The following is a 22,273-nucleotide window of genomic DNA, read 5'->3' as shown; positions in this document are numbered from 1 at the left end:
AAAATGTTTGAAAATAAAGAGGCAGATAAAGAAATACCAGGTAAATACAAACCAAGAGAAAGCGGGAATGGCAGCATTAATATTAGGAAAGGTGGAATTTACGATTAAAACACTAAACAGGATAAAGAAGACCATTGATAAATGATAAAACACACTGTATAGGAGAATAAATACTCATAAATTGCATACATTAAACAATATAATAGCTAAATTTATAAAGCAAAAGCTATTAGAAAAGTTTTAAAAATACATTTATCGCGGGATATTTTGGTTTGCCTCCTTCAGAAACAGATCTAAAAGACAAAAATGGGACAGTAATTATACAATATTAATTAAAATTTCAGCTAAGATATATATATACAGAAATTTATAATTGTCAGATAGAAGTGTACAATTTTTCATATTTCCATGGAATAGTTGTAGAAACCAATTAAGCATTTGGCCACAAAAAGAAACATTAAAAAAATCAAATGGAGACTTTACAAGACAAAGCATTTGGTCATATAAATTAGTAAAAATAGAAATAAATAACAAAAATGTAAATACCCAAAAGTCCTTTTCCCCCATGGGCATGACATCCCTAGATTATGATGAGAAGCAGTAGAAAGCAATGAAAAGAAAGCTCTGTTTTCAAAATTTATGGGAGACAGTGAAAACCATAATCATAGGAAAGATATATTTTTAAGCAATATATTAAAGACCCACAAAAAGGAATTTACACATCTTAATAAATGAGTAAAATATCAGAGAAAAAGAAACTGAAGGGAGATAGAAAGAGGTGGATAATCAAGAGAAAACTGAAATTAAAAACAAACAAAAAGCTGATTCTTCAAAAACACTAAGAAACCAGAAAGCCCTAGAGGATCCTGATTAATGAGGAGAAAATAAGGAGAGATACAGAAGACATGGTAAAACTGAAAAGAACTATTCTAAGCAACAAATCTTTTAAATCTAAGGGAATTTTTTTTCTTAGCAAAATATGATTAACCCCAAATTATTTCAAAACATGGAGAAAACTCATCAAAACCAATTATCTCATAAGAGATGAGACAGGTGATTAAAAGAGGCACCATTTAAAAGTACCAGATCATCAGGTCCTAGGTGAATTTTATGTAACCTTCAAAGTGCAACTAAGTCCAGTGTTCCAAAAGCTATTCAACTTCAAAAGAAGAAAAAGATGGAAAGCACTAAAATTCATATTATAGAGTTGGCATAACCTTAATAAAAAACACAATTAAAATTGTACAAAAAAGAAGCCATCTAGACCAAAATTTCTTCTCAGTATATCTGTAAAAATTCTAAATAACTATTTGCGTATAAGAATCTAGCAATATATAAGAAGGATAGGCTAGACCAAATTAATAACCAAGTGGTTACTAATCTTTGGTGATAATGCAAAGATTTTTCACTGTTAGGAAATCTATTAGCATAATTAGATTAATAAATCAAAGTAGAAAATCGTGATCTTATCAATAGATGATGAAAAGGTTTGGGATAAAATTTGGAAACCATTCCTTATTAAAATAGAACTCACAATGGCCGACCCAGTGGTGCAGCGGTTAAGTTCACACGTTCCACTTCTCGGCGGCCCAGGGTTCGCCAGTTCAGATCCCGGGTGCGGACATGGCACCGCTTGGCAAAAGCCATGCTGTTGTAGGCGTCCCACGTATAAAGTAGAGGAAGATGGGCATGGATGTTAGCTCAGGGCCAGTCTTCCTCAGCAAAAAGAGGAGGATTGGCAGTAGTTAGCTCAGGGCTAATCTTCCTCAAAAAATAAGTAAATACATAAAAGAATAAAATAGAACTCACTAAGTAAAACAAGAATAAAAAACACTTAAATATGTTAGTCATATGTAGGATCATCAATCAAAAAAATTAAACAGCCTTCTAACTGGTGAGATCCTAAGACCCATTCACTTAAAATTAGGAACATAAGAAAGGCTTACCTACTGTCGCAATGACTATTCAAATTGTTTTGACATTTTAGCAATTGCAGTGAGAGAAGAAAATTAAACAATTGACATATATTTTGGGAAAAGTTAAAATTAGCACTTTTGTTAAATACATGATTGATTGTATATGTACAAAATCCATGTGTCTCTAGAAATTTAAAAAAATAGTTTGAAAAGAAGTAGTTGAATAGTTGAAAATTGGTCCTTGGATGAATATAAGGTATATATATAGACATCACAGGTAGGCTAGCATAATAGTTAAGAGATGCTCTGTGTTTGAGTCCCAGATCTGCCATTCATTAGCTGAGTGGCAAGTGACCTAATTTGGGCCAAATAAACTTGCCTGGACAAATTACTTCATTTCTCTGGCCTTCAATTTTCTTCTACGTAGATTGTGCTTTAGTTTTCAATCTGTAGTTTGTTTGAGAAGAAAATGAGTTAATATATGTAAACTGCTTAGAAAACTGTCTAACTCATGTTATATAGTATTTTTAAGTAATTATTAAGCAATAATTGGCCAAGTTTGGAAGTCATAAAAAATTCCTATCCTAATGACAACAAACACTATAAAATTCTTTGAAATACATGTTACAAGAGTGGTCTGGGACCTGATATAAAGGGATCTATAAAATATTACTGAAAGGTGTAAAACAGGATCTGAATAAATATAAAGACAGTCAATGTTTTTAGATCGGAAGGCTGATATCATAAGAATATTTCTCCCAAAATAAGTACTTATTTGTTAGAAGTCAAGGCTTATTTTTAATTAGAGAAAATGATCTTAAAACTCATGTGGAAGAATAAATGTCTGAAAATAGCCAAAAATATATTTAAAAGGCAAATAGTGAAGATAAAATGCCCTTGATATATATTTTTAAAAATACAATGAAGCCCCTGTATTAACATCTACATAATACTGGCATAAATAAAGGCCAGTCAATCAGTGGAATAGACTAAAATTTCAGAAATAAATCCTACTAATGTGTAGGGAAATTTAACATAAAACAAAAATGATTTTTCTATTCAGTGGGATTTGATAAATGGGCTGGCACCACTGGTCATCCATCTGGAAGAATATAAAATTGGACCCATATCTCTCAACATATTCAAAAATAAATTAAGATGGATTAAAGACAAATGTAAAAAATAAAGCAATACAAATTCTAGACGTTAATTCGAGAGCCTGCAAAGACCAGGGATGACTTGATCCCTGAGTAGCAGAAAGCTCCCAAAGCAATGGCTTAAACACCTAACAACGTTATTTTCTTACAAGAAGTCCAGAGGTAGGCCAGCCAGGCTTCAAAGATGCCATCAAGGACCCAGGTTCCTTCTATCTTTCTTTGCTCTGCCATTCTTAGCATGTGGCCTTTGTCCCCTGGATCCCCAGAAGTTTGCTGCATTTTCATATTCCTGGTTGAAATAAGAATAAAAGCAAAGTGAGAAGGCTTTCTCTACATTGGACTATTTCCTTTCACTCCTCAGAGACTTCTTGCTACATCTCTTTTTTCAGAACTGTTATCCTTGGCTATGCTTAGCTGCAGGAGAAGAGGGAACATTTACTATTTTTGCTTTCCAGCTTTTATAACAGAGGCAGGCAAGGAAAAAGTGGTTGTGAATCCACACAGCCTGCCCGGGGGACTGTTTGTACACCCTAAGAAGAGGGAAACCATTCTAAGAGAACCAGAAAACCCAGAAGAAAAGGCTTAAATGATTATTTTTTTAATTTAAAACCTTTTATATGTAAATAAAAATACCATAAACAAAATTATTACAACAAGAAACATATTTACAATCCATGTGAAAGATCTAAGGTTTCTATGCATAATATACTAAGGGTGACTTCTACAAATTAAAAAGAGAAAGACAAACAACCCAATGGGAAAAATGACATGAATAGACAATTCACGGAAGAGCAAATTCAAATGGTTGGTAAACATATGAAAAGGTAATCAGTTTTATTATTGGTCTGAGGAAGGCAGTAGCTAATTCCAGTTCCTGTAGCCCCACTGCACAGGTCCTATCCTGGCTTCCCTCACTGAGCGTTCACGTGCCAGGTGACCACCAGTGGTTTGCTTAGGAAGTTGCTCCTAGCTTGGTCAGCAGAAAATTAATGGGAGAGGCTACCGTAGTGAGAGGTTTCCCTGGTTGGAATTCTGAACACTTCTTCTCCAAGAGACATACATGGAAGTCATGCTGTAGAGTGCTGTTAATCCATTTCTTCAGCTACAGATGACTTCATACACTTGCATGTTCCATCCTGACTTCCTATGTGTTGTTTTCATGGGAAAACATATACTGATGCACGTCAACTTCTAAACATAGTACATTCCTAAAGTGAGGACTTTCTGTACAATTGTGGAGTTTTGGCTTAGGAAGCAGCAAAAAAAAAGAAGAAAAAAAGAGCAATTTATGAATTGCTTTACTCAAAAACTCATAAGAAGTATGTGAAATAAACACAACAAAAATCTATTCATAGAATTATGAAAGAAAGAAAGAGAGGGAGAAAAGAAGGAAAGGAGGGAGGGAGGGAGGAGGAAGAGGCAAAACATTAACAGAGGTTGTATTTGGAGAGTAGGGCTATGACAGAAAGTCTGCCAATTTTTAATCACCAAAGGTCAAGGGCAAAATTAACCCCGGAGTTGGAACTACAGCAGGTTGGTTCTATGCTTTGCTGAGTGGGGAGGAAAAGCATCTTTCCAGACAGACAGATACAGCTTGTTAATGTCCATGCTGTCCTGATCGTTGGTTTTCAATTCAGGATCAACTCCAGACATGGTATGTAATGCAGGAGCAAGGCACAGAGTTTCTGATTTGCTTTAGGGATGAAATATAAACCAAAAGTCCTTGGCACTAAAGGAAATTTTAACCCTTAGGACTTATACTTTTACCCTTTTCTCTTCTCTCTTCTGTCTCCTCCTCCTTGGATTCTTGATGCTATCGTTCTCAGTTTTGTTTCACATTCCATCGTACTGCCTTCCTTCTGCCTCTGTGTAGACTTGTATGGTTGGGAGATCTTTGAGATCTCCTAAGTCTGTTTTATAGATGAGGAAAACTGAAGCTAAGACTTATTGAAATGTTCCCTCAGTGAACAGCTAGTGAGTTCTAGAGCCAGAAATATCCAGAGTTAAATCCAATCTTTTGCTATTCCTTCACCTTTCTAACTTCCACAAAAACACCAAACCTTTCTAGAAAACCACAGGAAAAAGCTAAACATGTTCTTGAATATGCTTGCAACCTTGGGGTAGGCATAGCTAGCTTAGAGAAATCTTAAAAAAGACTAAGTATAAAAGAAAAATGGATCAATTAGACTTCATCAAAATGAAAACTTATACTTATCAGAAAATTCTTTTAAGAAAATGAAAAGGCAAGCCACAATCTGAGAGAAAATTTTATATATATATATACATATATATGACAAATAACTTGTATGCAGAATATATAAAGAGTTCCTATAAATCAAGAACAAAAAGATAAACAATGCAATTTTTAAAAGGACAAAAATCTTAATAGAAACTACATGGAAAAGATATGCAGATGTCTAATAAGCACACAAAAAAGTGCTCAACATCAGAACTGAAAATTAAAACCACTCACCCACTAGAATGGCTAAAATTGAAAAGAACCACAGCACCAAATACTGGTGCAAATGTGGAACAACTCTCATACATTGTCTATGGGAGTGCAAAATGTAAAATGGCACAATTTCTTTAGAAACTCTTTGACAATTTCTTCTTTCAAGTTAAAAATACCATCTCGCCTTGGCCCAGCAGTTCATATCCTAAGTATTTGCCCAAAACAAATGAAAACTTATCTTCATAGCAGTTTATTCATAATAGGCTGAACTGGAATCATGAAGTGAATGGATGTTACAAATTGCAGTATATTCATGCAATAGATTCATGCAACAATGTGGAAGAATTTCAAAAACATTCCATTAAGCAAAAGAATCCAGAGTACGTACTATCTGACTCCATTTATATAAAGTTTGAGAACAGACAAAACTAATCTATATTCAAAGAAATCAGAACAGTGGCTGCCTGGGGGGGTGCAGATTGACAGCAGGAGAGGTGAGAATTTTGTAGGTGTGATGGAGATGTGCCATATTTTGGTTTGGGTTCATAGTGGATACATTTATTAAAACTCACTCAAGTGTCCACTTAAGATTTGTGTATTTCACTGAATATAAAATTTACCTAAGCAGTAATAATTTTAAAAAACAAAAATTAGGTGTATTCAAACAAGTGTACTTAAATATGGCAAGTTTTGGGTCTGTGTTCTCACTTTCATCCAGCTTTGGCCCGAGCGAGATTTCATTTGGTGCTGGGGCAGAGTTACATTGTCTCTACTGAACCGTAACCACAATCCTCTTAAAAACCTCCACTGCCATCGCACTACAATGTTTTGCTGGATAAAGACATTTGTCCGTTAAAATAAGAACATCTACAACCTATCTAGGATTGTGCTGAGGGAGAGAATGAAGCATTGGTGACATATAGATGGGACCATGACTTTAAAATATTTTCATCAATTTCCAAATTAAAATAGGCCCATTTTTAGCTCTTAGATATAGATTACTCTTTGGGGCAGTTTTATTACTAGAATATTACTAAAGTGATAAATAATTTTTAAATATTTCTACATATTGTTTGTTCCAGATAGGTCAAAAGAATCAAATTCATATTTCTTAAACATAGAACATCAAGGTTATACATCTCCTCTTGGAATGTCACATAGCATTGGGCAGATGTAAAATTAGTTTTAATTTAATTCCTTTAAGATACTCATTATGTGTCTTTCTGTACCATTTTCTCCTGCTTTGGAAGGAAATGGAACGCATGACTTTTTTTCTTCTTCTTCTTTTTATTTTATTTATTTGTATTTTCTGCATTCTGAAAATATATTAAACGTGCAGCCATGTTGGAAATTGTGAAAGAGGAAGATTTGAGAGCCAAGAGCAAAATGCTTCTAATTTTAAAGACTGAGATTTAGTTTAGTCTTGGATGCCATTATAGTGAATAATGGGAACTGATCCTTCTTTCAAAAGAAATATTACCAGACGGTCTTAGCGTTCAGCGCTTAATGCTGCTGTGAATTTCCAGTTATACCCCAAACTCTTCATTTCCCCAGTGTTCCTCCTCACCTCTGTCATCAGACAAACACGAAAGGAATCTGAAACCCTTTTTCACGTTTTCTGAAATACTTACTGGTGCTGGGAAAACTTTTTCTTTGTGAGAATAGGGTTTTGTAAAGAAAGACAAAAACCTGGAGCCTGAATCAGATCCACCAGGCTAATTACTACAACTCTGAAGTTTATTACTTTTAAATATTAACTACTTAAAATGATTCATTTGGAGATCAAAATGATTAATTCTCCTCAGTCACTATAAATGTCAGCGGCGGGATTAAGGGATTTAGATGGCCATGTTTACTCAACCTTAAATTTCTGTACTTAAAGACACAAGTTAAATAGCCCCGGTTTATCATTGTTTCATGTTAATGTTTTCCTCTTAGCTCCCTCTTTCAGCTCCCCTGCTTAACTGATTGTTAACTAATTTGGACTGTTAAGTAGGCAAGGGCTTCTTTCAGCCCTGGCGGTCAACCTGCTTTGTAGATTACCTTCCAGAAGGTGTGAGCAGATAGATGTAGCTTATAGCCCTCCTCCGGACACAGTGGGGGTAATCCTCCCCCCGCCCCCACTCGCCCTTTATTGGTCTAATGTCTTGAGCCTCCGGCTTACTGCTAAACTTGTATCCAGTTCCTTGCCACGTTGCCAATTTTGGATCCACATTATGAATCACTGTGGTGCCGCTTCAGTCACAATTACTGAACCCCCGCTGCTCCATGCCAAACCGTATGCATATTTATACCAATACCTACTGCAGTTTGACTATCAGATCCCAGCAGATATGTTGTAGGCATATTATCACTGGGTCTTGGATTGTTCTAAAGAAATAATTACTAAGTAAAAGCAAGAAGCAGATTCATTTTCAGAATGCTTTTGATAAAAACTAATTTTAAAGTTATTTCTCTAATTACAAACGGTCGCTAACATCAGACTTGCACTGTTTTGCAGTTGGAGGTATAAATCCTTCATGATACGTGCTTAAGAAGATGCTCTTTCTGGACAAGTCAGCCGACTCATAACCTAATTTTTCTCCTTTGAGCCACCAATCCTTCTCATCAATATCCATATGTCTCTCCTCCGCTGGAGGCTTCACAAAGCTTAGCTGGAAGAAAACACGTATTCTCTGGGGCCATTCATTCTAATCCTGCTCTCTCTGCTTACAAATATCTTGAGGTTTTCCCTTCTCATCAAATTCACCCTAGAGCCTCAGTTTTACATGTGCATTAACAGAAGTACCCTTCACAGCTCAGTTCAGGATGAACGCTGGGGGGCAACCTGCAGTGGCTTCCATTAGACTTGTGTTTTGAGTAATAAATTGACTTTTAAGTATAGTGTACCGTGGTCATTTTCTCTGTCCTCTCAGAATTTGAGAATATTAGTATTGGATGAATTCTTATCAGTTATGGATGTTAATATCATATTAACAGATAAACTGACCATGCACTTGAAGATACTTGCATTTTACATACACAGTAAAATGGGGTATGGGGAGTTAAAGTATTTAGTGGGATTTTAAGCTAGTTTTTAAAATGTAGGGCCTTATAAGTGAAGATTTACACTCTCATTGAAATTTCTGTTGCATGTTCGAGAGTGGGTATTCTGTTCAAACAGTGACAATCTTAAAAAGGTTAAAGTGTTTGGAGTGTCCCATGACATATGCATTAGAACTCAAAGGGAAAAAAGTTACATACATTTCTATTACTGTGTGATCTTCTTATCTTATTATTTTGCAAATACAGCAAAAGGGGGAACTCCAGCTAAAATGGGGGTGACACTAATTCCATAAGCATCAAATAAGAAATATTTGCCCAATTTGTAGTTTTGGGTAATGTTCTACCCTTGGAAAATGTCACTCCACGTCTGAGAATAGATCATTGCATCCAAGCTCAGAACAACCAAGGAAAATACTTGAAGACAGTTATAGATTATTTTATTTCTGTGTATTAAATTTATATTGATTCTTCTACCCATTTCCCATACTTACTCAATTTGGGGGGTTATTACTATAGAAGAAATGAGTGGTTACTTTTTTTAAAATAAATCCGTATATGATGAAGGGAAAAGGAAGAATTGAAATGATAGAAAAACTGTGCTCCTGTATTTCTCACGTAACTTCATTTCTTTACAATAAACGAGGAACATTTACAGCCCAGCTTCTCAAGAGAAGGTAATAAATTAAGTACCTGTAATTATTGAATAGACTCTATAAAACAGCAAATCAAGAAAATATATTTGTTCTTTTAAAAAGAAGATAGACTTTAATTTTTCTTTAGTTTTAATTAATGAAATTATTACGCAAAATAAAAATTCAAAACTAGAAAATAGAAACTTACTAATTTGCTTCTCTACAACTCCTTCTAAATGATCCATTATACAAGTTATGGAGCCTTCCTCGCTTTTATTCATGCTCAAAAGCCATAAGCACTTATATAATCCATTGGCCCTCTTTCTTAGTTTCCAATGGGACCATACTATACACGCTACTCAGCAACTTGTATTTTTTTGCTTAAAATATATATAATGGGCTTCTCTCCAGATCTGAAGATATAGGTCCAAATTCATTATTTATACTAGCCACATAATGTTCCACCCATGGGATATATAATTTATTCAGCCATTCCCTTGCTGGTAAACAACCCATTTATTCTAATTTTTGCAAGAATGCCATAGTAAAATTGTTTGTACATGTACGTTTAAGATCAAGCAATTTTATTTCCATAGGATGTAGTCTCAAAAGCAGACTTTTTGAGCTAAAGAGTACTTTTAATCTTAATAGAAAACTGCTTTCAAGTAAGTACTAAAGCAGCGTAACAGAAGGCAAAGAAAAAACTGATAGAATAAAGCAAGAATGAATTCACATAGCAGGCTCACAGAATCAACTACTTTTTAAGAGAACAATGATTTTTGATTTATTCCCCAGATTTCAATACCAATGACCTATATTCCAACTCCTCATCGCAAACTTGCAGTGTGATATAAAAGAGAATCAACGGATAATAACAAATTCTGGTGAGGCTATGCAGAAATTAGACCCCTCACACACTGCTGGTGGGAATGTAAAATGGTGCAGCCACTGTGGAAAACAGGCTGGTAGTTCCTCAAGAGGTTAAACATAGAGTTCCTATATGACCCAGCAATGCCTTTCATAAGGATATACTCAAGAGAAATAAAAACATGTGTCTATGTAAAAACTTGTACACAAATGTTCATAGCAGCATTTCATAATAGGCAAAAAGTGGGAACAACTCAAATGGCCATTAAGTGATGACTGGATAAATAAAATGTGGTCTGTTCATACAATGGAATGTTATTCAGCCATAAAATGGAAGGAAGTACTGATACGTGCTGCAGTATGGATGAACCTTGAAATCCCTATGCTGATGAAAGAAGCCAGACACAAAAGGACGTGTATTCTAGGATCTCTTTTCTTTGAAAAGTCCAGAATAGGCAAATCTATAGAGACAGGAAGTAGATTAGTGGTTGCCTAGGGCTATGGCGGGAGGCAGAATAAGAGGAGAAATGGGAAGTGACTGATAATTGGTGCAAAGTTTCTTTCGGGGGTGATAAAAAGGTTCTAAAATTGATTGTGGTGATAGTTGCACACCACAAGGTATATACTAAAAACCATTGAATTGTACACTTTAAATGGGTGCGTTGTATGCTTTGTGAATTATATATCAATAAAACTGTTTTTTCAAAAAGAACAAACAAGTGAGGGAGAAAGAAAAATCTAGACTGAGAAATCTGGACATGGGAAGGGAGAGAATACTGGACCACCCTCCCCCTGGGTGACGTAGTCACCCTTTGTCACTCAGAGACTGGTTCCTCATGTTGAGTCTTTTTCTTTTCAACTCACACAGAGATAGTCGATATCTTGCTTCTTGGTGAGCATGACTGTGCATTGCAGCTTTGAGAAATTCCTCCCTTCTCTAACTAGGTTCTAGACGCCATGTGAAAAAAAGACCAAATAGCTAACCTGTTTTTCCAATCCCCTTCTTTTTTAAAGAGGTAGATGTGCTGTGTGCTAACCTCACTCGAAGTATCTGTTCTAATGCAGTCCTTTTCACTCTGTCACATACCCTCACTCGTTTTTTAAAATGTGAACTTTTTAAATGCTACAACCTGCCTAGGTTGCGTTCATTCAGTTTTCTTTTATAGATTTTTCAAATTTATGGGTGTCATAAAACAAAAATGCCTAATCTAACCCAAGCTAACCCTGCCTTTTAATCACAATGAATTTCATCCTCAGGTATACTTTATTCTTGCTACAATTTATTGTTTTGGTACTGTTTCAAATTGTAATGGGAAATGCTGTTGATGACCCTGCTGAGAAAGGTTACCAAAATTCAGTGCACAGGAGGTAAATACTTATTTCACCAGTCTCAGCCAAACAGAATTAATATGAGGATTTTAAAGGGCAAAGAAAGAAATTAAAGTAATGGTGTTGGAATCATTGCAAGGAACACAATGTGAAGAAACTATGGAAAATAAGAATCTGTGTAGCTTTATCTCTTTCATGTTACTTGAAGCCAAAGTTGCCTTTAGGCAAGAAGGTCAAGTTTTTAGCCTGGTTCCAGAAGCATCTTTGCTGCCTTTTTTCTGCCTTTTTCTTCCCACTTCTCTACATTGCCTTAAAGCCCTCACACCTACCCCCTAAAAGCCCACCCTGCCCAACCCCCCACCTCCATGATAACTCAGCCAACAGTCCCTTCTCCCAGTCAGGGACCTTTCTTCTGTCCATCTTCCCTCTGTTTGTCAAAATTGAGTATCTTTTCCATAAGTATACCCCATCTTGCTAGACATTGCTAGATTGTGAGGAATAATCTAATAGACTAATTTATTCTAGTTTAGGATTGTTGGCATTAGAACGAGGGATCCTACAAGCAAGAATCCTTAACTAAAGAGGAGAACTGACAACAACAGAATTTGAAGCCCTGAGGCAGGTCTAGGGTAGAGAAATTTTTGAATGAAGGAAAAATACAGATCCACTTTGGTGGTGCTGTGGCCATTCTAAAATTATTTGAAAATGTTCCTCTCCCCACTCTCAAATTATCCAGCTCTCTAGATTATTAATTACATTTGTCAAGTGTTTATTTTGTTAAGCCATTTTTCATTTAGCCTTTCTTTATGCCGGTCACACTTACATAAAGCAGCTCTTAAACCGAGTCATGATAGTCCTGAAAGATGAAAAAACAGAATGGTAAAGTGACTTGAACAGAGCTAGTACGTGGTTTTAACTTAGGTCCATCAGAGGTCAAGTTTAGCGTTCTTTCCTGGAGGAAACAAAAGCAACCTTTTAATTCAGTACGGAAATCTACCCGCGGTCCTCCACTTGTGCTTGCTTTCCATTGCATTTCAGAAATAGCCCTTAAGAGTTTTGAATTATTGTGAGACAATGATTTCACGGCGTCAGAGGTTTAAGGAGTTTGGGATACACGTATCAATTCAGTGAATATTGATTTGCAAAGTGAACTGTGTTTACATACCTGGATACCAAATAATAAAGATGGCAGTTTTCTGCCGTCTTTCACCTCAAAGATGTTCGCATCGAGGTGGCAACAGTATGAAAAGTCAATAACGTGGAAAATGTTTCCAGTTACATTTCAGAGATTAGAAAGGGAGTTCTTACTATCTTTTAACGTCTCTCTTATTTTTATTCTCCAATGTGGGCACCTCCCAAAATAGAAGAAAGATGCAGAGGATCTTATCATTCATTTTCACCTTTTAAAAATTATTTTATATTCTTATTTTGAAAAATCAGCATGTTTGATGGTAATATTTAACTGTTTTACACCCTTTTTTCCCCTTTCTATTTTAAATGTGATATAAAAATAACAATACGTAAGCTCTTCCACTGCTATTCCTTTAACTGCCCATGACATTGCCTTTTTTCCTGGATTTCTTACCTTCTCAAGTTTGCCCTCTTTCTCACTGTTCAATGAGCTCTTTCTTCCTTTTTATCTCTTCTTTTTTTTTTCTTTTTTTTGAGCTACTTCCTTTTCTTTTTTTTCTTGACATACTTTTTGGTTCAGATACTTATTCACATCTCTCTGATAAGCACAGTTTGATTTGTAGCTAATTGTAGGAACAGATTTTCATTCTTTATGAGTGTCATTGTCAGGATCCATTTGGAAGTCTGACCAGATAAAGCTGATTCCAACTTCTGATATGACCACAGCAATAAAGCAATTAACCAAACCAGTTAAAATGTGCAGAGGCCTCGAGGGTGCTAATATCTTTACTGCCAAATATTTACTATATTGTGCCTTATGTTTGACTCATTTTCTAGAAGACTCAACATGTTATTATCCCAAATAATTTATAAAACCCTCTTTTAAAAAATATGATGTATGTCATTTCTCATACCAGCCAATTAACTTTGAAACGTTCATAGATTTAGAGATAGAAGTAAAACAATGAAAACTATGAATAATATAAATGCTTAATATTCTTACAAGGTTGGTATTATGTGGTAGCATTTGAATCACTGTTTGTATACTATTAATCTTTGCATGTATTTTGATTCTGGTTGGTCCATAAATCTCAGACTCCACCATGCCAACAAGAGGCAAGAAATGGAAGAGCCATATATATAAATATACATCCTACAAGCATACATTTTTCTCTCTCTTCTCACTCATAGTATCATAAAACATATGTGAAATTTCAGGAATAAATACAGGATTGGAAAAGTCATTAATAACAGCAGTCATTTTAAAGTGTCACCTAATTTAAACACTTTTGCTTTAAGTTATTGCGGTGTCATGAGTTTTATTATGCTCAATTTATTAGTAAAGGCCTGTAGAGTTCACAGCCATTTATTTGTCAGAGAACTTGATTTTATCATTAATTTTTAAATACATAATACTCCCACTTTATTTTTAGAGTGCACTTTATTTGCAAAAATGGATTTGCTCTGATCAATACAGATGTTTCCAGGTGTTTATTAAGGCAAACAATCTAGAAAGTCAGAGGTCTGCAAATTTTCAAGATTATACTCCAAAGTTACACTCCAGAGTTTAGTGTGTTATACACACACACACACACACACACAATGCATGTTTATATTGGTTGTTGAGTTAAGGTGGGAAGATAACAAGTAACTTATTCTTGAGGGAAATATTTTCTGTTCCAAAGAAGTGACATCTTGGTGCAAAATCCTATCCCTTAGGACTCGAGCCAGGACACAGGAAATAATCTGACGATGTCTATTGCTTCACAAGTCTGCTAAACAAAATTCTATCGCTGATAGCTAACCCTTTCTCTGGGTTGAGTTTTCATGGTCTGTGCTGTTTTACTTGCCCGTCTCTCTGGAAGGTGCTTCTGGGCTTAAATAATTGACAAAGGAGCTCAAAGCTGGGGTGTGTGGCAAGTCAATGGAGGAGCCCCACCCCCGCTCCCATAATTGCGTCCATTTGACCGTGTGCCCTACGATGCTAATGTAAACACCTGGTGCTGATAGCTGAAAAACCTGAATTCTTGAGTATTTATTTTAGGAAGATTTTCTTTAAAAAATAAAAGAAGAAAAGAAAAACTAAAGCTAAACATATACTCACTAGCTGTTATCTCTTTTTCCCCCTAATTAGGACAGAATTTTACCCTAAGGCAGTTAGGAGTTTGTGAACCAGCAACTCGAAGAGGACTGGCATTTTGTGCGGAAATGGGGCTCCCTCACAGAGGTTACTCTATCAGTGCAGGGTCAGATGCTGATACTGAAAATGAAGCAGTGATGTCCCCAGAGCATGCCATGAGACTTTGGGGCAGGGGGGTCAAGTCAGGCCGCAGCTCCTGCCTGTCAAGTCGGTCCAACTCAGCCCTCACCCTGACAGATACGGAGCACGAAAACAAGTCGGACAGTGAGAGCGGTAAGTTTCATTTTTTGCTTTATAATGGTGTTCAGTGCTTCTGTCTGTTTTGATTGACTATGCGGGCATGTTTTTCTTCCTATCTTCCTTCCTCCTCTCCTTCTTTCTCTTTCTTTCTTCTTCCTTTCTTTTTGTTTAACGCAGTAGAATTCAAGAAATGTCCTTGAATAATGCTTTCCTTTTTCCTGGAAAAAAATCAATTTTTGACATCAGATTGTTGTTAAATTATGCAAGTGGTCTATGATGTGTTAGCTATAGTTTTGAAAAACAGTTTAATCATGTACAGGAAAAAAAAACAGATCAGCTTTGACTTATCTTGGACCATGTCACCTGTTATCCTCGGTGGAGTTGCAAAGCTCGCGGTGATGAAGTTTACCCCAGAGCCAGTTTGCAATCAAAGATGTCTTTGTAGATTCCTCTTGAAGATATCTCAAAGAAGCTGCAGAATCTTAGAATGGATGAGTGAGCACACAGAATAGTTTATTAACAGGGCTCAAGTGATTGAAGAACAAATTTGATCATGCTTTAAACTTACCAGTTGATGAGAGCAATTGAAAGCTTGGTAAAGAGGGGGAGTTGGGACTTTGATGTGTTTTCTGGATTGGATTACTATGCAATTAAATTCAAGCACAAAAATTGGATTTTAGGATATCCAAATAGCAGCTTTACATATTGAAGAAAAATGTCTTTATAAATTCTTGGGACTTTTTCTCCTATTACTAATGCAGGATAATAAAAACAGTTAATTTATATGCAATAAGATATTTAAAAGAAAACTTAATTTTTAGTCAATGCTGCTTCTAAGAAGAATTGGAGCATCAGCATAGATGCACCAGACACCAAAAAGACATTTCTCCTTCAGCATTTAATATTAACAGTGCACTTGCCACTTCAATCTAGTTATTAATGCTATGTGTGTGCGATGCATCAAGGAGCAAAGAGAAAATTAAAATGGAAGATTTGCATGACATTTGGAAAGAAAAATGGTTGTTTTACCAACGATGTTTCATTTTTATAATTTATTGAGCAACTTTGTCAGCATGGCTCTGTAATAGGAAAGCAGGTCTATTGTCAGCTTTCAGTTTCAGCTAAGTCACAGTAGGAGGTGGTACCTAGTGCTTCCCACGGCTTATTACTAGATTCCTTTCTATTCATGAAAAAACAAAAAAGACTAATTTAAACCAACTGAAACAACACCTTATCTTCTGTAGATTACATTAGTGCATTAAACCAAAGTCAAGATCAGTTAATAATAAGCACTCGATATTTCATTTTGGACATGTCACTTCTTGGTGGAGGCTGGCTTTATTCCAACCCAAAAGAGGAAACAAGGGCAGTTCCTTCTGACAAAATGAGTTTTAGAATCAGGCTGCCAACATTTCCTGAGCTAATCCATTCACCTCCATAAAACCTGTGTTTATATCAGTTTTCAGTGTGGATTCAGAAGTCCCTAACTTTAAATACATAAAACTTAGCATAAACTTTGTTTCTCATCCATTGGCATCTTTGACAGCAGGTACAATGGTTATGTTGAAATGTAGCATTTGGCATTTGATTTTCTGAAAATGTGTGATAAAATTTATGCTGGTATAGAAAAGAGAAGAGTAGAATGCGGCAGAATAATGCATTCAGGTCTGATTATCTGCATTGTACATCGTCCATAGCCATATCTCTTAAATATTTTTTCACATCAGAGCATCTTGCCCTTTCCACCCACAACCTTTGTAGCATCTCTTTCTCTCTCTAATAACAAGTGTATCTTGTTATTGTATCTGTATTGGTAAAATATGAACTAATTTTATTATTTTTTAAATTGTACATCTGCTAAAACTGTCTCACGGTGAATTCCCAAATATATGCCACTTTTTTCTTTTCAGAAAATATAAAACTACAAACTTTGCAACATTTAGTTAACAGTATAAAATATCCAAATGATTGGGAGGAGAGGAGGAAGACCCCTGAGTTGCTCACCCCCTGGCCCTCTCCATCTGCATGGATTATTAGTAACTAGAGGAGGATCTCCTTTCCCCAGGATTCTCCTACGCCCCGTTCTTAGAGTGATGGAAAGGCAAGAAAAGACGCTCTCTTTCATTTCTCCAAGTGGTTGTCATGAAGCAGAGTGAAGAGAGAGAAGAAAAGAGCGTCCAGGGCTTTGCTTTGAAATTCAGAACATTTGGTAGCATTTGTTGAGAGTAAACAGGTCAGCCAAGTTAAGAGTGTAAAGTGTCAAAAACAATGTTTGTTGAGCTGGGCAAGTGATGACTTCAACTTGTGTTTCCTCTTTCCCCGAGGTTTGGCTGTGGTTGTTTTCTTAAACAACATTTTGATGGTCGAAGAACTCCCATTGAGGTCACTTTAAGGAAGAAAACAAAAGAGAGAATAAAATAGATATGACCTCATACTGAATACTGGCTATTGCATAGAGTTAATATGTGTGACCATAGGAACGTTTCCCGTTAACTTATTTGTTCTGAATTTTCAGTGATTAGTCAGACGGAGCAAGATTCCATTTAAAGTAATGAATTGCATTAAGATCTAGCGTGGAAGCATAAGTTTCTGAGCTATTTAGCAGACCTTATAATTTTGAATTGTGGAATTAGAGTATCAAGGATTTTTTTCGCATATATAAAATTTTATCTTAAGCTGGGTTATAGTAAAAACTAAAATTTATAATTGTACACATGGTCTTTTAACACTTTTATAAACAATATCCTCAAAACTATTACATGTTTACACTATTATTACTACTTCTGGTCAAATATTTCTAATGTAAAATCACTAAAATAACTCGATTTTACCTTCTTTGGATATTTTTAATTGCTCTAACTTTGAAAAACTATTGATTTTCCAGTAATATTTTCCTTTGACTTTCAATTATTCTAATTGTCTAATTTTGTTCATTCGTGTACTAGTTTGAAATGTGCCCTTGGATGTTCTATTGTATCACTATAGGTCGAAACAAGAAGGACATGTGTAAAATAACTCACCAAAATGAAACTAATTTAGGAACCAGACACTGACTTGTTTTCATCTGGTTGAGCATGGGAATTTTCGTTGACTGTTTTCATCATTTGAAATAACTGTGAATAAGGCTGTTTTCCCCAGAAAACATTCAACATTTGTAAAATTATGCAAGCTGAGTGCCTGATGGTCTAGTTATAACTTCAAAGAAGAGTTTAGACGCTAAAAGGAATTAGATTTCATTTATTTATTGATAAAGAGGCCAACAGTTCAAGTTAAGAAGGCGCTAGAACTGCTGTGAGGCTAATGAAATTTTGATGGCCCGTGCCTCCCGCGAGAGTAAAAGAACATTCGGACCATGTCACACGTCTCCATGTTAGCAGAGATTCAAAACAAGTGATAAAATTTATTCTTTTGCAAAACTAACTCTTCACCAACCAGGGGAATTTGAAGTTAAAAAGCATTTTGAGGAAAAAAATTTTTTACAGTGTATTGAGTTTCATATGGAATTCCAAATGTTAATCTTGTCCCAAGTTAAGAGTATGCGAGAAGTCCTTGCTTTTGACACGCATTGATTGCTGTGGTTGTCTTCCTGGTTCTAAGTCAACTGCCGTGCGCCAGGGCAAATACCGGAGGGGCGGTGGCTTGTGGCCACCTCAGAGCAGCAGTCCTAGTAAGCTGTTAAGAAGTTAGAAAATAAATGTGATGAGATGCCCTAATCAAAGGTAAAATTACCAGCGTGCTCTGGATTGTCTTAGGCGATGCTCCTGTCTCTGATGTATTGTTAAAAGACACCTGACTGCATTCCCGCTCTCCAGCTTTGCAAGTAATCTGATCTCAATTCCAAATATCTATTTAAATGTCAGGAACAAAGGAATTTTTTATCAAAACATCAACCTTTAAGCTTTAAAAATGTTTGCTTGTGCATCTTTTCCCAGAAGAAGCCAAGCGTCTATTATCCTTTGTCATCCAGCAGTGTGGTCTCACGAAAGATGTCTGGATTCAGAATCACACCAGTCAGGGTTTGAATCCTCTCATTCAACCCCCGCGACTGTTTGCTCCTGGGTCACCCAAAGCTTGGGTTCCCAACTTTTTCATCTCTGCCTGCTTCTTTGTCAGTTGTACTGCTAGTTCTGGAGACGTGGTGCCCTCCTATGGAAGGTCCTCATCTTGCTCCTTCTCCCTGTCTCCGTGACCTCTTGGGCCCCTTGGAAAGCGATGACCTTTGACATTAGACCAGGAGGAGTTGGCACTCCTCTTCTACCTCATCGTGATTTGGGACCTCGAGAGCCAATATTGAGGACAATAGTAGAGAATCTGTTGTTGGGGGGCACACCACCTGAGCTTGAATTGGCTCCCCTACCTCCCAGTGGCGTGACCTTGGCCAAGCTACTTAACATTCCTGGGCTTCAGTCTCAGGGGTAAAATAGAGAAAATAGTAAATAGTATATAGTCCTTATAGGATTGTATATAAATGAGGATTAAGTGAGTTCAGTCATATAATGTGCTTAGAACAGTGCCTGGCATCTAGTGAGTTCCAAATAAGTGTGTGTCCCTTCCTTCTCCCTTCCTCCTCGTACTCTCCCTCTCTGTTAGTCAAGCGTTAGCTTATTTGGCAAGATGAGAGAGAACCAGTGGTCTCCTCCAGGAAAGACACTGATAATTTGCATAGTCTGGAATTTCTGTCACCATTTATTGACTCTTTTATTTTTCTCCAAAATTCCACATCCTTTTTAATTTATTATAATTAAATGAATGTACATTGAATGGTGCTGATAATTAGTTTGATGACTGTGGACTTCAAAGACTTAAGTATGCTCCTTCCCCTCCTGGCCAACGGAAATTTCAAAAGTAGTGTTTTCCTCAAAGGCATGTTACTTAGGCAGCCAGTCAATTAAAAGGCAATTTAACTGATGCTCGTCAGTTCACACAATAAAATAAATCATTCCTGGAAGACTTTATTTCTCACTTGGGGTCTTAGCAATATACCTGTTGTAGGACTTCACGAACGCCACACTAATTGTGCATGATACTAAAGTATTAAGGGCCAGTTTGGCTCACAAAGAGGGCATAAGATTAAAGTGCAATATGTTTAGGTGTAACAGATGCTGCTTTGCACAGCTAAAACACTTCAAAGAACCCATTTGCTCATCGTTTGAAACAGTATTTTAAGTCTATGTTCTGTGTGGACAGAGAAAGTCTAAAAGTCAAGTTATTGTACTTTAAAAGGAAAAAAGTATACCCCTTGAACCACTTTGATAACCTATTGTAGTGATAACATTTACATCAGTCTCTCAACAGAGAACCTTAGCTATTTTGCAATTCAATTTACCATGTCAGGCAGAGTATGTTCCCTGAAAGAGTGGGCAGTGCAATTTCTTCTCTTTCTGAGCAACCTCCTATAGGTGAGACAGCGGAAATGGAAAGACTTGTAGCTATTCTATTACCAGTTAAATTCTGGAACAGTTTGGGAGAAACTGCCAGTGGCATTGGGGTACCCTGTTATGTCCTATACTTGCGATGCTCCCAGCGATGACGCAGATGTCATTTCTCTCCTGGCTCTTTTCACAAAGAGGATAATATTTGAGTTTTCTGAAGATAATTTGAAGAGAGCTGTATTATTTTGCCTGACTAGTCTAATTCCATTCCTTCAACTATATCCACGAACCTTTCAGCCTACTTTGGAAATTGATTGTGAGAATTAAAATGGAGTTCTGTTGCTGTAAGAAATAAATGGTATTTCAGTATTATTCTAATTTTATGAGGTTCTATTACACATACTAAACTATAACTTGAATATAAATTCTATTATGGGCCTTCTTCTGGCATGTAATGGTCAATTCTGGCATGTCCTACTGTAGTAAATTATATTTTATGTTTTAGGTGCTGTGGGATGTCAAAAATAGCAAAAGTAATAATGTTGTGTGCTTACTAAATCAAGCTCAGAATTAAAGTGCTGCTTTGTAAAATACAATCGAATATTTTCCAACATATAGAAATAGTTACATTGCCTGGATATGTATACATTTGTAGTTTAAATAGCGACTTGTCATTCTTTTAGCAAAACCTTCCATATTTCATTTAAGGATGACATATATTCACTTCATGGATATGTTACAAGTCACTTGAGCACAATAAGTTATGATTTGAATACATTTTTCTCAAATTTAGTATTATGAAGCTGGAGTTAAGAAGACTATAAAGTCCACTACCATTGTTGTTATCACTTAAGAATTATACACATTTATATTTTCCATTCTAAGAGGATTTTTGGGACCTCTTGGCAGTTTGTTACTCTTCACATGAATACTGCCATTTCTACAAAACTCAACTTGTGTTCTAAGTATTTCTGTTCAAAGTATATAGAGTATATACTGTCTCTGTTTAAATTCTAAATGTTCTTTTAATTATAGTGTTGAAATCAAAGTAAAGCATACTATGCACATATCAAAACTGATGATGTGTGCTATTTTGATTTTTGAATGTGTTTTTCATATCCTTGAAAAATCACAGTGGTAGCAGTAAAATTGTTTTAATTAATGAATTGAACAGCAGCCGATGCTGAATCAGGTTTATTGATGTAATTATCACTGAAATAGAAAAAGTAAGTGTTAGAGCCATAGAACCTTAGTTTATTTGCCATTCTGAGGGTATTCAAGTGTTTGAAGAGCAACTAACTGATTTTTTTGGTAGTATTTAAAGAATATTCTCTTAAGTCATGTAATTCTGTTTATTAACATTACATATATACACAAATTTAAATGTGAAAATCTTATACATTATTTACTGAGTAGTTTGAATGATGGTTTCACTATATTGGAATTTTCTTATATTTATCAATTAACTTGAAATAGTTTTCCATAATGAATAGACTGTACATAAACTAAATGTAAACGCTTTTTGAATGCTTATTAAAATGGATATGAATTCATATCAAGTTGAGAAAAGGGCAATTAAAGATGTGTTATGAATAGTATCTTGACCTTAAGTATTATTTTAAGTCACATAGAAACTGAAAACTGGGGGCCAGCCCCGTGGCCGAGTGGTTAAGTTCGCACACTCTACTTCGGCAGCCTGGGGTTTCGCTGGTTCAGATCCCTGGTGCAGACATCTCTCATTAGGCCATGTTGAGGCGGCGTCCCACATTCCACAACTAGAAGGACCCACAGCTAAGATACACAACTATGTACCAAGGGGATCTGGGGAGAAAAAGCAGGAAAAAAAAAAACAAAAAAAACCCCTGAAAACTGAATAAAGTTTAGATGTGACTTTTTGACTTGATTTCTTATTTAGTGTATCAACTGTGTCTTCAATGAATAATAAATTCTGAGTATTGTACCAGGTGCAGGAAAAACAAAAATGAGTAAGAC

At 35.9% G+C, this 22,273-nt stretch overlaps 1 protein-coding gene across 7 annotated transcripts in view; it reads left to right on the top strand.

The window, feature by feature from the left end:
- Nucleotides 1-22,273, top strand: part of TENM3 (teneurin transmembrane protein 3) — a 2,419,468-nt gene that overhangs the window by 1,999,303 nt on the left and 397,892 nt on the right. For all 7 annotated transcript variants that reach the window (XM_070253219.1, XM_070253221.1, XM_070253220.1 and 4 more), the window contains one exon: nt 14,664-14,942. In XM_070253219.1, coding sequence (XP_070109320.1) covers nt 14,664-14,942 — 279 coding nt within the window. The remainder of the gene's footprint in view (nt 1-14,663; nt 14,943-22,273) is intronic.

This window comes from Equus caballus, chromosome 27, assembly GCF_041296265.1.
Source record: "Equus caballus isolate H_3958 breed thoroughbred chromosome 27, TB-T2T, whole genome shotgun sequence".
Lineage (NCBI taxonomy): Eukaryota > Metazoa > Chordata > Mammalia > Perissodactyla > Equidae > Equus > Equus caballus.
The sequence above is the reverse complement of the archived record's forward strand: the minus strand, read 5'-3'. Positions and strand labels throughout refer to the sequence as shown.